This window comes from Crocodylus siamensis, chromosome 4 (genome assembly GCF_052110815.1).
Source record: "Crocodylus siamensis isolate JL-2025a chromosome 4, ASM5211081v1, whole genome shotgun sequence".
Classification (NCBI taxonomy): Eukaryota; Metazoa; Chordata; order Crocodylia; family Crocodylidae; genus Crocodylus; species Crocodylus siamensis.
Genome location: NC_143398.1, coordinates 47,565,772 through 47,579,595, shown reverse-complemented (window position 1 = coordinate 47,579,595; position 13,824 = coordinate 47,565,772). Strand labels below are relative to the sequence as shown.

The following is a 13,824-nucleotide window of genomic DNA, read 5'->3' as shown; positions in this document are numbered from 1 at the left end:
CATGTTTCAGGGGCGTACTTGGTAGCCATGTTGGTCTGAGACAAAAAGACATACAAAACACTAGAACTCTTGGTTCCAAGAATTCTTGAACCAATTCTTGGAATTCTTGGAGCCAAGAGTTCCTGTTTTGTGTATGTCTTTGAGTCTCATGCACGTTTGTGCACTGCTAAATGACAGTGTTGAGGTGCTGTTGTTGCTGTGATGGTGAAGGAAAACAGCCAGAGGCTGCAAGTCTTGGGTAGCAGGATCATACAAAGTGAGGGTTGGAAGGGGCCTCAGGAGGTCATCTAGTGCTAATCTAACCCCTGCTCAAAGCAGGACCATCCCCAACCAGATCCTCCCAGCCAAGGCTTTGTGTAGCTGGGTCTGAAAAACCTCCAAGGATGGACAGTTCAGAACCTTTCTGGGCAATGTGCTTCAGTGCTTTACTACCACCCCCCGACAGTTTTTTCCTAGTATGTAACCGAAACTCCCCTTCCTGCAACTTGAGACCATTGCTCTTTGTTCTGCTACCTGCCACCACTGAGAACTGTCTAGGTCCATCCTCTTTATCTCACTTCAGGTAGTTGAAAGCTGTTATTAAATTCCTCCTCAGCCGCCTTCTCTCCACGCAAAATAAGCCCAGTTCCCTCAGCCTCTCTTCACAAGTCATATGTCCCAGCCCCCTCACCATTTTCGTTCCCCTCCGCTGGTCTATCTCCAATTCGTCTAGTATCTTTGGCTGGGCTGTCCCGTCCACGCTTGTTAAAGCAGGGGAACCCTGAGGCTCCGATGGCAGTTTCCAAGCCTGGGGGCCTGTCCTTGCTCAGTCTCCTAAGCGCTCCCTGGCGCAGGCAGGTGCCCCTGGCAGGGTCCCCAGCTCGGTGTGAATCTATTCCGGGCGGTTTCATCACAGGATGTAACGCTATTAATGACTGATCTACTGTTCTGTACTCAGGAAGGCAAATGTACATTACTATTACAGTGAAAATAACACACTGCACTCCCGCATAAATTGGATTCAACATTTATTATTTATTTCAATTTTAAAGAATACCCTATTTATCCCCGCCCCCCGCAGTCTCCTGGAGATTTATATCTAGTTCCTGCAGGCCCAGGTCACCGCACTCCCACAGCCCGCTGGAGGCCAACGCCCCGCGGTGCCTGCGCAGGCGCAGCCGATCACAAGTCGCCCCCGCCGGCGGGAGGGGCACTGAGGCAGCCCGGCTCCCCCGCCCAGCGGTGCGCATGCGCCCTCCCACCCCACGGTGCGCATGCGCCTTCCCGCGCCCCCCATTGGCCGGCGACGGCCCCGCCCTGCCGCGCAGAGGGAGCGCGCGGCTCCGCCCTGCCGCGCAGAGGGAGGTGCCCGGCGGTCGCGGCCGGACGGGAAGATGGCGGACCTGGACGAGCAGCTGTCGGACGAGGAGAAGGTGAGGCGGCCCCACCCGGCTCCCCCCGCCCCGACTGCGGGCGGCGGCTGCTCCTGGTAGCCGGCGGGGCCGGGCCGGGGCCTGCGGGCGCGGGGCGGCGAGGGGCGGCCCCGGCCCGGGGGCCTCTCCGCGTCGCTCCTTGTACGGTCCGAGCGCCGAAAATAGGAGCCGCCAGGGGGGAGGGGGCCGTGGGCTCTCAGACTCGTCCTTCCGGGTCTCTGCCGTGCCGTCTCGCCTCGCCCCGCCCCGCCCCCGGAGCCGGCGGGGAGCCCTGCCCCAGTGCTGGGGGAAGGAGCGGCCCCAGGCAGGTGAAGTGGCGCGGGTCGGAGCTGTATGGGCAGGGCGGAGGGACGCAACATGTTAGGAAGGGGTCTCGGTGCCCGGCTCTGGGTGTCCCCGACCCTGCCCACAGGACTGCAGTGGAGCGGGAGTCGCCCCGGAGATGCCCCGGAAGGAGGGGCGGCTGTAGGGCCTGGCTGTGCCGCCGCTTCCTCCCTCTCCTCACCGCTACTGCTCCGGGGCCAGGGTGTGGTGGTGGTGCTGCTCTGTGTGCAGTGCTGGGATGCACTGTATGTAACACTCCTCATCTGGGTTTCTCCCTTTTTTTGTTTTGGATGGGAAGGTCAATTTAGGGGGGGCTGCTGAACCTGTGGCGATGAAGCAGATTTGAGAGCAAATAAATGAGGCTTCAGATTTCTTTGACTTGATTGGGGGGGGGTTAACATGCCTTCATGTTCACTGTAGCCAGGGAGTCCCTCCATGTTTGCAGCACTGAGTTGCAGATCAGGGAGCTGAACAAAAAATGCCTCCAGTACTTGGTTGTTGGTTGAGAGCTCATAGCAGCAGAGTCTCCTAATGCCTGAAAAAGAGTGTTTGTGCCCAAAAAGCTTGCAAAGAACTTTTTTCCAACTATTTATATCATCTCTGTCCCAAGACTCTTGCCTTTAGTACTTGGAGCACCCACAGTGACCTGGGAAGAGCCTGTAAAGTGTTAGTTTGCCCTGGTAGAAGGTATTTAGTTAGATTGTCAAAGGGTAAACTCTATATAAAAAATAAACCTCAGCATTTACGCTGCTAAAAAGTATTTGCCACTATACTTATTAATACATATTGCTGCTGCTTTGCACTGACTGCAACCAGTCATTTCTACCCCCTTTTCCAGCTCATGCCACCTAATGGTGTCTGAGTTTCTCTTTCCCTTGTAGCCAATCTGATGAAATTCTAGGCTTGCTTTTTTCTATAAACATTGTTTTTTTCATTTCCCAAACAAACTCTTGACTCTCCAGGCTTGTACAATCAACATCTGCACCTCAGTGCTGCAAGTTAATACCAGGCACCATTTTAGGTCTGGGGGCACCATGGAACTTAACAATGTGCAGGAAGCCTTCCATTTCCCAGTACATTTTTTTTCATGGGAGATGTGTACTTGTCCCAGTTACAGTTCTAGTTGCTTTGTGGTGCTTTTTCCGTACTCACCTTCCCATCTGAAATGCTAAAAGCTTAGAGGCTCCCTACTTCCTGTCTTCTCCCCTTCTCCCCCCACCCGTGCTTAAAAGAAGCAGGATCATTAGAATTGTTTTCTTTTCCCCTTCTCTTCTATCAAGGATGGAGCTATTGATTCTCTTATCCAGTTCAGTTCTGCAAAAAAATTTGGATCGTCTTGTGTAGCCGTATTTACCCAACACTGGCAGCATATATATTGGGAAATAAGACATTTGTTAAGTCCTTTACACAAAACAGGCTGATGTGACTGAAGTTCTGTAACTCAGAAGTTCTCAGCCTTTGCAGTGGAGACGCATATACCATCCAGGGCAAATCAAAGTATCAAAAGCATCCAGGAATGTCTTCTAGCTAAAAGGGAGGCATACACCCAGTGGAAGGGAGGGGCCATCCCCAGGGAGGATTATACTGTGGTTGCTCAGGGATGCAGGGGGCAGTCAAGGAGGCCAAGGCGGAGGTAGAACTGGAACTAGCTTCCCTGATCAAGGACAACAAGAAGTCCTTTTTTAAATACATAGGGGGCAGAAAGAAGGTACCAGGTGACGTGGGGCCCCTTCAAGACACGCTAGTCAAATGGGTTGCCAACTGGCTGGAGGGCCACACCCAGAGAGTGGTAGTGGATGGGTCATTTTCGACCTGGAGGGATGTGGGTAGTGGGGTCCCCCAGGGCTCAATCCTCGGGCCTGCACTGCTCAACATCATCAGTGACTTGAATGAGGGGGTAAAAAGCACCCTGTTCAAATTTGCTGATGACAGTAAGATGTGGGGGGATGTGGACACGTTAGAAGGAAGAAATAGGCTACAATTGGACCTAGACAGGTTACAGGGGTGGGCGGATGAGAATAGGATGGGATTCAACACTGACAAGTGCAAGGTGATGAACTTGGGGAGGAAGAACCAGCACCATACCTACAGGCTGGGGAACTCCCTTCTCATCAGTGCAGAGGCAGAAGAGGATCTTGGAGTCATCATTGATGACAAGATGAATATGGGCAGGCAGTGTAGGGATGCAGTCAGGAAGTCCAACTGCACCTTGTCATGCATCCACAGGTGCATCTCAAACAGGTCCAGCGAGGTGAGGGAAGGCTGCAACTGGAGTACTGCATCCAGTTCTGGGCACCACACTTAAGGAGGGATGTGGACAACATGGAGAGTGTCCAGAGGAGGCCACTCGCATGATCAGGGAGCAGCAGGGCAGGCTCTATGAGGATAGGCTGTGGGACCTGAACCTGTTCAGCCTTCACAAGAGAAGGCTGAGGAGGGATCTAATGGCAGTTTACAAACTAGTCAGAGGGACCCAGCAGGCATTGGAGGAGTCCCTGTTCCCCTGAGTGCTACCAGGAGTGACTAAAAATAAGACACAAGCTGGCAGAGGGTAAATTCAGATTAGACATCAGGAGGCACTACTTCACTGTCAGGGGGGCTAGGATCTGGAACCAACTTCCAAGCGAAGTGATGCTGGCTCCTACCTTGGGGGTCCTTAAGGCAAGGCTTGACAATCACCTCGCTGGGGTTGTTTGACCCCAGTACTTTTTCCTGGTGTGGCAGGGGGTCAGACTTGATCTGCTCAGGTCCCTTCTGACCCTACTAACTATGAAACTATGAAAGTGCAAAGGTGTTTGAGGTATAATCAAATATACTTTCAGATTGAACTGCACAAAAGCAAGTGTCTAAGGTGTGCTGTCTTTGAGGAAATGTGTGCCACTCATGAAGTTTTCATCTAAGGTTATGTTATCATGTTTGGATAACTGTGTTTAGAGAGGATTTAACTAAATCCACATTTGCCCCTTACACCAGGATATGTGAGGGTTTTTTCTCCTTGATAAAGTTGGGAGTATATTTTTAAATTAGTAATTTGTTCAAGTAGAACTTTTCTACTATTTGATGTGTACTCCCCTTGATTATCGTTGTATCAATCACAAAATTCAGAAGCAGGTTCTCTTATGTGTGGAGCTCTTTAACTAAGTTTCTTCTAGAACTTCTTAGTCTCTGCTGCACTTCTTAATGATGTCAGAACTTGCATTCTTTTTTCAAGCTAAAATATGGCCCAGCACAGCTTCAGACTAGTTTAGGATGCTGAGTAAATCGTTGATAGAGCTGTGATTTTTGTGACAATTCTTAATTTACCAGCAGTAGTACACATGAAGAAAAATACCCATATTTGCAGAAGAGCTACTGTCTGCTGCACTTTTAAAAATAAACAAACAGTCACTCTGAGTGGTTTCCCTGCTGCAGAGTAATACTTGTGAGAGTTGTAATTTGGAGAACTAACACCATCAGTCTTTTCTATAGGCCAGTATCCCTTTCTGAACTACGTCTTCCCTCATGTTATGCATTATCCCCCTCCGATGAAGTGGGAAGATGTAGCACAAGAGTTTTTCTTTCTCTGTGTTCCGTGGTAATGGCCTTGACCAAATCAGTGCCTTTAATAATAGAGATAACACAGTTAAAAAACACACCCTTTTTGCCCTTTTAAGATAAATGGTATAGAAAGGAGAAATGTACTAACATTGGCCAGAAATAGATGGTACCAGTAGCACTCTCTTACACTGATGCAGGACCTGTAGTAGTCATGCTGATGATTCTGCTGGTCTAATGAAAGAGGCAGTGTTGGCAGAACCATAGACATGATCGTAATGAGAGAACTGAAATTCAGGGAAGGAAGCGGTACGTCTAAAGCTGTCTGTACTGGGTTTTTAATGATGGTGTATAAGTGCTTCATTGCCTCTTGACCAAGTAGTGTAGTGGCAGCACAATTTCAGAAAGACTTAAGGTTTACTTCCTGTTTCAACTACCCATGTTGGCTGTAACTGTTTCTAAGATGAGACTTGCCTTTTGAAGAAATAGTGCATCTCTTGCTGCTCTTTGGTGACCACTTCCATAGCCACACTGGGTATATAAGTAGTATCAATGAGTGCTAGAACAATTCAGAGTGAGACTAGGTATTTGGCGCACACAGGAATGGCTGGTACAGGAAGGTAGCACTGGTACAGAAAATAGTGAAGAAACTGACAGTAATAAAATGTTGTGCATCAAGTGGGGAAGCAACCCTAAAAGCAAGGGACAGGAACAGCGAGCTGCAGAAAAAGAATGAAGAAATGTTATTTTAAGGACCAGGCTAACCTGAGTTTCCAGCTAATTATTAGTAGCTGAAACTGTCATGTCCTTTAGCTGCAAAATGATCTCCATGCTAGCACATGCAGAATAAATATACTTGTTTTTGGGCTATAGTGAGTGGCCTTTAACTAAGGGTAGAAAACTTTTTTTTTTTTTAATTTAAAAAAAATCTGTTTCATTCATGTGTACCTACATTTATGCATTTAGGAAGAAAACCTTAAAACTGACAGGCCTGTCAGATTATACCTTATTAACAGGACTGTCCAGTGGTGGCGTGTGGGCTGCAGTCATCCCTCAGTGGATTAAAATACAGACCCTACCCCCATGCTTCTACTGCACTGCTACTCCCCACATCACTCTTGCTGCTGCAGCTAGGATCTCCCTGCTTTCCCTCTCCTCTCTGGTTTTTGCCTTTGGTCCCTAGGTACAGGGTGGGGTCAGGCAGCAGGAGGGCACTGCATATGCAGCAGGAGGAGATCCAGGCTGCCTGTGCTGTGTGCAGGAGGGAAGCTACACTGGTTGGGCAGTGGAGGGAAGCTGGGGTGCTCTCACTTCCCTCCCAGTCAAGAAAGACCTGAGCTGCTTGTGCTGCACATGCATTCCAAGTTAAGTTGCTGCTGCACGTGCAGAAAAGAGGGAGCTCCCTCACAATGGAGGGGATTCAGGCTGCTTGCTCTGGCAGTAGAGGAGAGCTGGGTTGCTTGTGATGCCCACACAATTGTGGGGAATCTGGTTTGCCTGTGTGGTTTCTCAGGAGGTGGGGGTGGCACTTGCAGAGCATGTGGCCTGAGGGACTCCAGTTTGTGGGGCATCCAGCCTCCCACTGTCTGGAAGTTGGACAGCCCTGTTTTATAATAGAAAATAAGCAGTATGTGCTTGATAGCAAAGTTTTAAAGTCAAACCACTGAACTGGTAGAGGCTGTAAGCTAAGTACCAGGAATTAGAATTTTTAAAAGTGTTAAACCTACTTTTAATATTAGTCATTTTTTATTTAGCTGACACAAAGAAAATAATTTATTTTTCAGTATTTTCATGTAGGTCTTTCCAAGTTGAGGAACTGATTGGAAATTAGAAAAAACAGAAAAGCTTGTCATCTTTCAGTCTATGAGTAAAGACTAGATATGAGAGGATGAGATCCTTTAATTTTCAAATTTTGAAAGTTGTAGGGCAAGAGCCTCTCTTACCCATTGAGTATCTAACTGCAACCCTACCTAATTCCTGAAGAACTATTAACGCTTAGGTAGGATGGTGCTCCTCTTCCTTGCTCCTTTTTGTGCGTTAGTCTTGAGGTTTAGATGAATGTTTTTTTCAGGATCCTATTCTGTCTAGCCCATATGTAATTTTGGCCTTAGTAATTTTGGCAGATAAATTTGGTATTAAGACATAAGGACTTCAGAAATGAACAGGTAACTTAACATTTGGAAAACATTTTGACACTTCACAGCCAGGATGAAAAATTCTCTTATTCCTATAACTAAGGGAATTAAATGAAATTTCAAGTGTTAAGATGTTGTAGGTCATTGTAACATTCACTTGGTTAATAAAAAGTAGAACATGCTAACATGTCTTTTTTATTATATTCTAAAACAGTGTGGACCTAAACTCTCCTTCTACGCTCATTGGATTTTGCAGTAATCCTAGATATCTTGCAGCGGTTTTAGATAATTGGAAATTTCAGATTTTTAAATTTCAAGTGAATAACTAATTTAGTACCCTACTTCTTAGAATAAATAGAATTGAATAAAATTATATCTCAAAATCAAGATGCCACAGATTTTGAACTGGTGATGCCTAACTATTGAAAGCTGAGGCAAGGGTATAGAAAGGTGTCTTGGCAGTACAGTTAGGGGACAGTTAGTTTGGTACGTGCAGGCAATTAAGTCTGTGTGCAATTGCAGGTTAAATACATTGGCTGAACTCAAACAGCTATCTGTAGCTTTCACAGTTCTTCCTTGAGAAAAATGGGGAATTCCTGGAAGTTGAATCTTTTGTAGTCCAACTGGCTTACAGGCTACATGTGGCCCCCACAAGGGTTAACTTGCAACTCCCAGGCTTTTAGTTTAGATGCTGTTCCTGTCATCACTTTCTTACTGCTGCTGGAGTCTCTGGACTCCCCCTCCCTCCTCCAGCTTCTGTTTCATCCCCCCTCCCCTGGGTGGTGCATTGTTGCCCATGGGGCCAAAGAAGTCTGTGTTGAGGAATTTAGGGGAGGGGGATCTGGGGCACCAGTGCAGTGCAGAGTGGGGCTGTGTGGTGTGATGCAGTGGTGGGGGGGCAAGAGGGACATGGGGCACAGGCAGAGCTCACCTGAGGAGGGTGAGGAGCCTGGGGCGAATCAGCCCATGTGGTGCCCCACTTCGATCCAACCTGTCCCGGATCTGAAGAAGCTGTTGGTGGTGTAGTGCAGCGGTCTCCAAACTTTTTTTGATCACACACCCTTATCAGTAAAAATTTTTGAGCACGCACCCCCTATATAGTATATTTATTTATTTATAAATTATATACATGTACTAGTGTACTACTATATTATGTACATTATAAAACATACACAAAAAATAGAAATTAAATCGTCATAGTTTTTACCTCGTAATGTGGCTGACAAAGAGCTTGTACTAGGAGTAGGAGAAGTGTCAGCTCTGCCATTTTCTTGTTTGCTTGTGCTGGCATTATTGGTATTATCTTCAATCCATGGTTTCTTCGCAGGAATCTTTTTAAGCCACTTGTCCATTTTGTGAGGGTTAGTTTAGTTAAAACTAGATAATATAATCTGTAAATCCACTTAACCGGACACACGCAAACTGCAATACATCGCGATACGCTGAAAGTAAACGAACGCTTCTTCCCTCAGGATACCTCACGTACCGTATGTGACATGTTACTGTCTGACATACAGACTGAGTGAGGGCGCCAGTGTCAATCTGTATATTAAATATTAGTGAAGCTTAATTTCTTTCTTATTTAGATAAAAAATAAATAAAAATACAAGTTCTGATATTTTCTCTGCGCACCCCCTGGGGTGAGCACACCCCACTCGGAGACCACTGATGTAGTGAGCACTTGGAGGCAGAGCGGCTGCTCCACCCAGCTCCATACCACTGCTGTTCTGCAGGGCCCCTCAAAGCATGGGGCCCATGGTGGTTGCCTTGATTTGACCCCTCCCTCCCCCCCTGGGGACAGCCATGGACACAGGAGCATTAGTGTGGTACGGCAGAGGGGCAGTGTGGGTGACAGCCCCCAGCTGCTGGGAACTTAGACATGTTATACATCTTTAAACAAAAGATCGATTTGAAGGACCCCCCATTCTTGTAGTGGGCAAATGACAGAAAGCAGCTCAGCATGGAGCAGACTGAAAATTTTCTGTTGACTCTTACTAGACACATAAGTGACTAGTTAGTTGGAAAACATTTCAATTGGGAAGTTTTTTTCCAAGTGGTCAGTTACTCATAGTAGATTAAATTGAGTTTTGACCAGTTTATACCTAAAACTTGAAGATTAAAACAATTACTATTTCAGTTGCTTCTATGCTTAAAATAGTAACTTGTAAAATAATAAGTAGTGGCTTTTCTGTGTAATCATTTGAAAATAATACTGGTTATAAATTGATTTTTACTTTTAAGCTGTGCAGCAATTTACTTTCTCTGTTAAATAGTACACAAACTCTAGCTAAGCCTTGCTCAGCATCTACCTGGCATAATTATCTCCCCAAAAAGTTCATATAGAAATGGTGGAAGCGGGAAGGAAATGGAGCATGTCTGTGAGAGAGCAAGCAAAAGTTTCTTGCATCTCAGTGAGTGTCTTGTCCATTAGGTCACACTGCATGATAACAGAAATTCTTCAGTTGAGCAAGGTAGTTAACTGTTAATCTAAAGATAGGCAGAGGATAGGGTATAGACTGAAAATGTGAGCACCAGTGAGTTAAAGTTGGGGTACCCCTCCCCAACTCTTCTGAATGTGGCAGCACCCTTGGTTGAAAGCCACTTGTGCTCAGCTTACTTCAGTGCTTCTTAACCGGGCGCTGCCACGTCAGGTAAAACTGCCCGCACACCTCATGTGCAGCCATAATGGGAAGGATTTGACAGGTGTGTGTACTCCTTGTACATTAGAGTTCTCTGATCTCCTGCCTGATTTAGAATTAATCTCATGCTGCAGCTCTTCTGGTACAGACTGTCCCCCTGCCCCACCCCCAACATGCTTCTCCTGGAAACAGAGCCACACAGGAAAGGCAGCACTGTCCTATGTACCTCTGTTTCCAGGGGGAGCATGAAAAGGGAGGGCAGCAGCACAAGCTACCTCTCCTGCCTGCGTGAAGGTTATCGGAGAACCCTAATGCTGGAGGAGACTCTGTGCACTATAGCAGGATTTCTTGGTGAAAAATGGCCACTGCTGCTGTGGTTCCACGTATTGCAGCATCCCTGATGGGGCTTGTGTTGTCTCTGATTGACAACCAGGGTTTTCAACTGTGAACAGTAGCTCACTGTTGAATTTGATAGCCTGCTCTTTGCTGTTGTGTCCGGATATGTAGGCACATGCAATTTGTGGTGCCACAAAGCTGCCTGCTTCCCTGTCTAGAGGCAGACTGCGCCCCAGCCAGCTGTAGCGTGGGGGGGGGGGAAGGAGGTGGGCTATTTGGGGGATAGGGTGCCTCAGTGTGGTGCTAGCTAGCAGACAGCCCATGCACTGAGGCGCCCTGCACCCCAGTCAGCCAAGGAGTGGCACATGGAGGCAGGCTGCCTGCTTCCCCAGCTATGTGCTCCACAGAGTCATTGCGCTGAGGCACACTGCACCTCAGCTAGCTGCTCTGCCGATGGCCGGGGTGCGGTGTGCCTCAAGACTGGGGAGCAGGTGGCCCTGGGCTGGCTGCTCTCCTGTCTCCACATGCTTCAGCGCAGGGGCTGTGCCATAGAGCACCTACTTTGAGGCACATGGAGACGGAGGCCCCTGAGCTGAGGTACACTGCTCTCCAGCCAGCAGTTCCACAGTGCGTGGACCTGTTTCCATGTGCCACTTTGTGGCTGGCTGGCCTGCAGGGTGTCTTGGTGTGGGGACTTCCTGCCAGTTAACAGAGGCACCCTGTTCCCCATCCAGCTGCCCCCCCCTGCGCCGCAGCACACAGAGCCAGGAGGAAGCTGGGCATAGCCTGCAACAAAGGGCACACTGAGGGGTATGCACTGTGGCGCAAAATAACAGCACAAATGTGTGCTGCTGCTATTTGCTGTAAAAGCACATGCCCTTGCTCAGCTGGACATGGCCTGCTCATCCTTTAATAGCATCTAACTGAGCTATTGTGCACGGAAGCTTATGTATCTCTGATTCAGTTGGTCTGTAAGGTGCAGCTCTACCCTGCCCTTTTCTCTGAAATCCATAAGACTAACCTGTTTGGAAACATCATCTTATTTGGATTTTTAATATTAGCGGAAACACAGAATAGGATGTCAAGTATACAGCCAAGTTTAACAGAGCTCACAATTTTCTATAAGAACAATGCATATCATCACGGTGTAACTCTTAGGAGCATTGTTAATCAAATATAAAGGAACACTGCTCTCTCACTTATGCCTTAAAGTTAAAGCACTTTAAAGTGCTGAAGCAATGATTGCTTTTTACTCTTGAATGAGAAGTGCTGAAATGGATATTTTTATTTTGAAAACATTTGCCTTGTAATTTCACAAGAATTGCACATGTCAAACCATACAGTAACTTTAAGAGGTATTTTAAAACTATTTAATATGGTTGTGTTATGGACTAACAGTGCTGTCTTAGAATCCTAGGAAAAAAGGACTGGAAGGGACCTCAAGTTCATCTAGTTTAGCCCTCTGCTCCAGGAAGGATAATTCCCAAGTCACGGTCCAGGATCAGTCTAACCTGTTCTTGACAATTCCAAGGGTTGGAGATTCAACAACTACTTTAGGTAGCGTATCCCAGAGCCACTGCTCCTAGTCCTGAAACTGCAGCACAGGGGACACAGGCTGGAGACAAGGAAGAACTTTGACTATGAGGGTAGTCAAGCGTTGGAGCAGGTTTAGTCAGAAATGATCCTACCTTGAGCAAGTCCCTTCCACACTTATGTTTTTATGATTTGTAGAGGGCGCTGTTAGTTCAACTGGAGCATGACTTTGTGATTATAATGTTCCTTTGATACAAGCTTTGATTTCTGCCATGCCTGGATCCATGCTTCTTGTCAGGGCTTGAATCCATGGCTTAAGTGTTATGGTCTTTTTTGTATGGTGGAAGTCTTAATTTTAAAAGTATCCTTCATCCATGAACTGAGTAATGTATTGTATTCATCCATGAACTGAGTAATGTGTTCAATACCTGAAATGTACATAGATGTTATAAGAGAGGAGGGCCCACATGTTCCATAGTTAGAAGTGAGATGCCAGGTGATTGTCAGACCATGCTGATTTTGGAGTATGTGAAGCTTTGATACAGTTCCTGCTTTAATTCTTGGTTCAGTTTTTCAGTTCTTAATCATTGCCCAAAGGAAGGCTACCTAAACACTTTTCCAGAGTTCATTGAATATGCTGTTCAAGCAGAACCTTGGTGCTTTTCTGGTTTTTCATTGGTTGAATTTTGAGAGGGTAAGGAACTCTTACGAAGGCATCTCATCCATACTCAAAATGTGCAGTTGTTTATATCTTATAAAGGTTCTGTGGCTCACAAGGTTTGACATGTGACCAAAAATGTTGATCAGACAAGTCAGCATATTAGACCTCTGGCTACTTATCAGGAAATCTGCTGTTCTTCAACTATCTGTACCTCTTAATTGACGTCTTAGCTTCTTGAGTTAGTAGATACAGTGGGAGTGAACTCCAGCATTCAAAGGAAAGCAGTAAAAGATAACAGTTGGGAACAACTTTTATTTGAAAATCACATGGGCTTTTCTTTTTTTTTTTTTTTAAAGAGCAAAGCTGGGTTGCTTTATACCCTTGAGGAAAAGAAATTGAAATCTTGTTACCGTTCCTAATGGGAGATGGCCACATTCATCTCCTGGTCAAGGGAGTTTCTGGGTATTTTGTAAATTATAGAAAAGCCCAGTGAATGAAGAGCTTGAGCTGAGGTTGAGTAAACCATGAGGGCAAGGTTTTTACAATTTATTAATTTTTTTCTTAAACTACTTTGACATTTTATCAATCTCTACAATATTGTGCAAGTACTCAAAAAATGTCCCCCGTTTGAAAGATTCTGTTTGCGAAATCAGGTATAAGCAATAAGGTCAGGTTTTAAAGTTTGAGTTAGAACGGGAATAATAAATGGGATATCTTATTGTAGGTTACATGGGCAAATACTGGCAACAGTTTGAGAATCTTCTATACGTGAGCTGTTTTCAGTGGCTGGCTGGAGATTCTTTGGCTTTCAGGATGAAGAATCTACTTTTCTATTATAATTGCCACAAAAGTTGTGATGATGTATCTTTATCTGGTGAAGATACCTGAAGCTGTAACTTCAGGCTAATCATGTTGATCCCATCAAATCTCGCAAGCAAAGCATGATTGAGCCCAGTCATACTTTGGCTAAACAGTTCTTGTAAAAGATCTCTGTGTTGCTGAAGATCTCCAAGATGTTTATAAGTATGGTAGATTTATATGATACATTTTCAATTTAAATAAAAGAAAAGGGACTGGAAAATTTTGCAAAATGACTAAATGTCTCATTAGAATTTTTCCAGGCTGGTTCTTTCATATTGTCCATCTCTGAATCTGTCAAAATGAAAGTTTGCAAACTAGTAGGGTGCAGTCAACATTTTCCCACATTGACATGCCATTAATGTAAGCTGGAGATCTGCTGCTGCTAGTTA

The 13,824-nt window shown here is 46.0% G+C and overlaps 1 protein-coding gene across 1 annotated transcript in view; it reads left to right on the top strand.

The window, feature by feature from the left end:
- Nucleotides 1–1,278: 1,278 nt before the first annotated feature.
- Nucleotides 1,279–13,824, top strand: part of CAPZA2 (capping actin protein of muscle Z-line subunit alpha 2) — a 39,277-nt gene continuing 26,731 nt past the window's right edge. Inside the window, exon 1 of the mRNA XM_090042232.1 lies at nucleotides 1,279–1,412. Within this exon, the coding sequence (XP_089898358.1) occupies nucleotides 1,374–1,412 (39 nt within the window). The 5' untranslated portion in view covers nucleotides 1,279–1,373. The remainder of the gene's footprint in view (nucleotides 1,413–13,824) is intronic.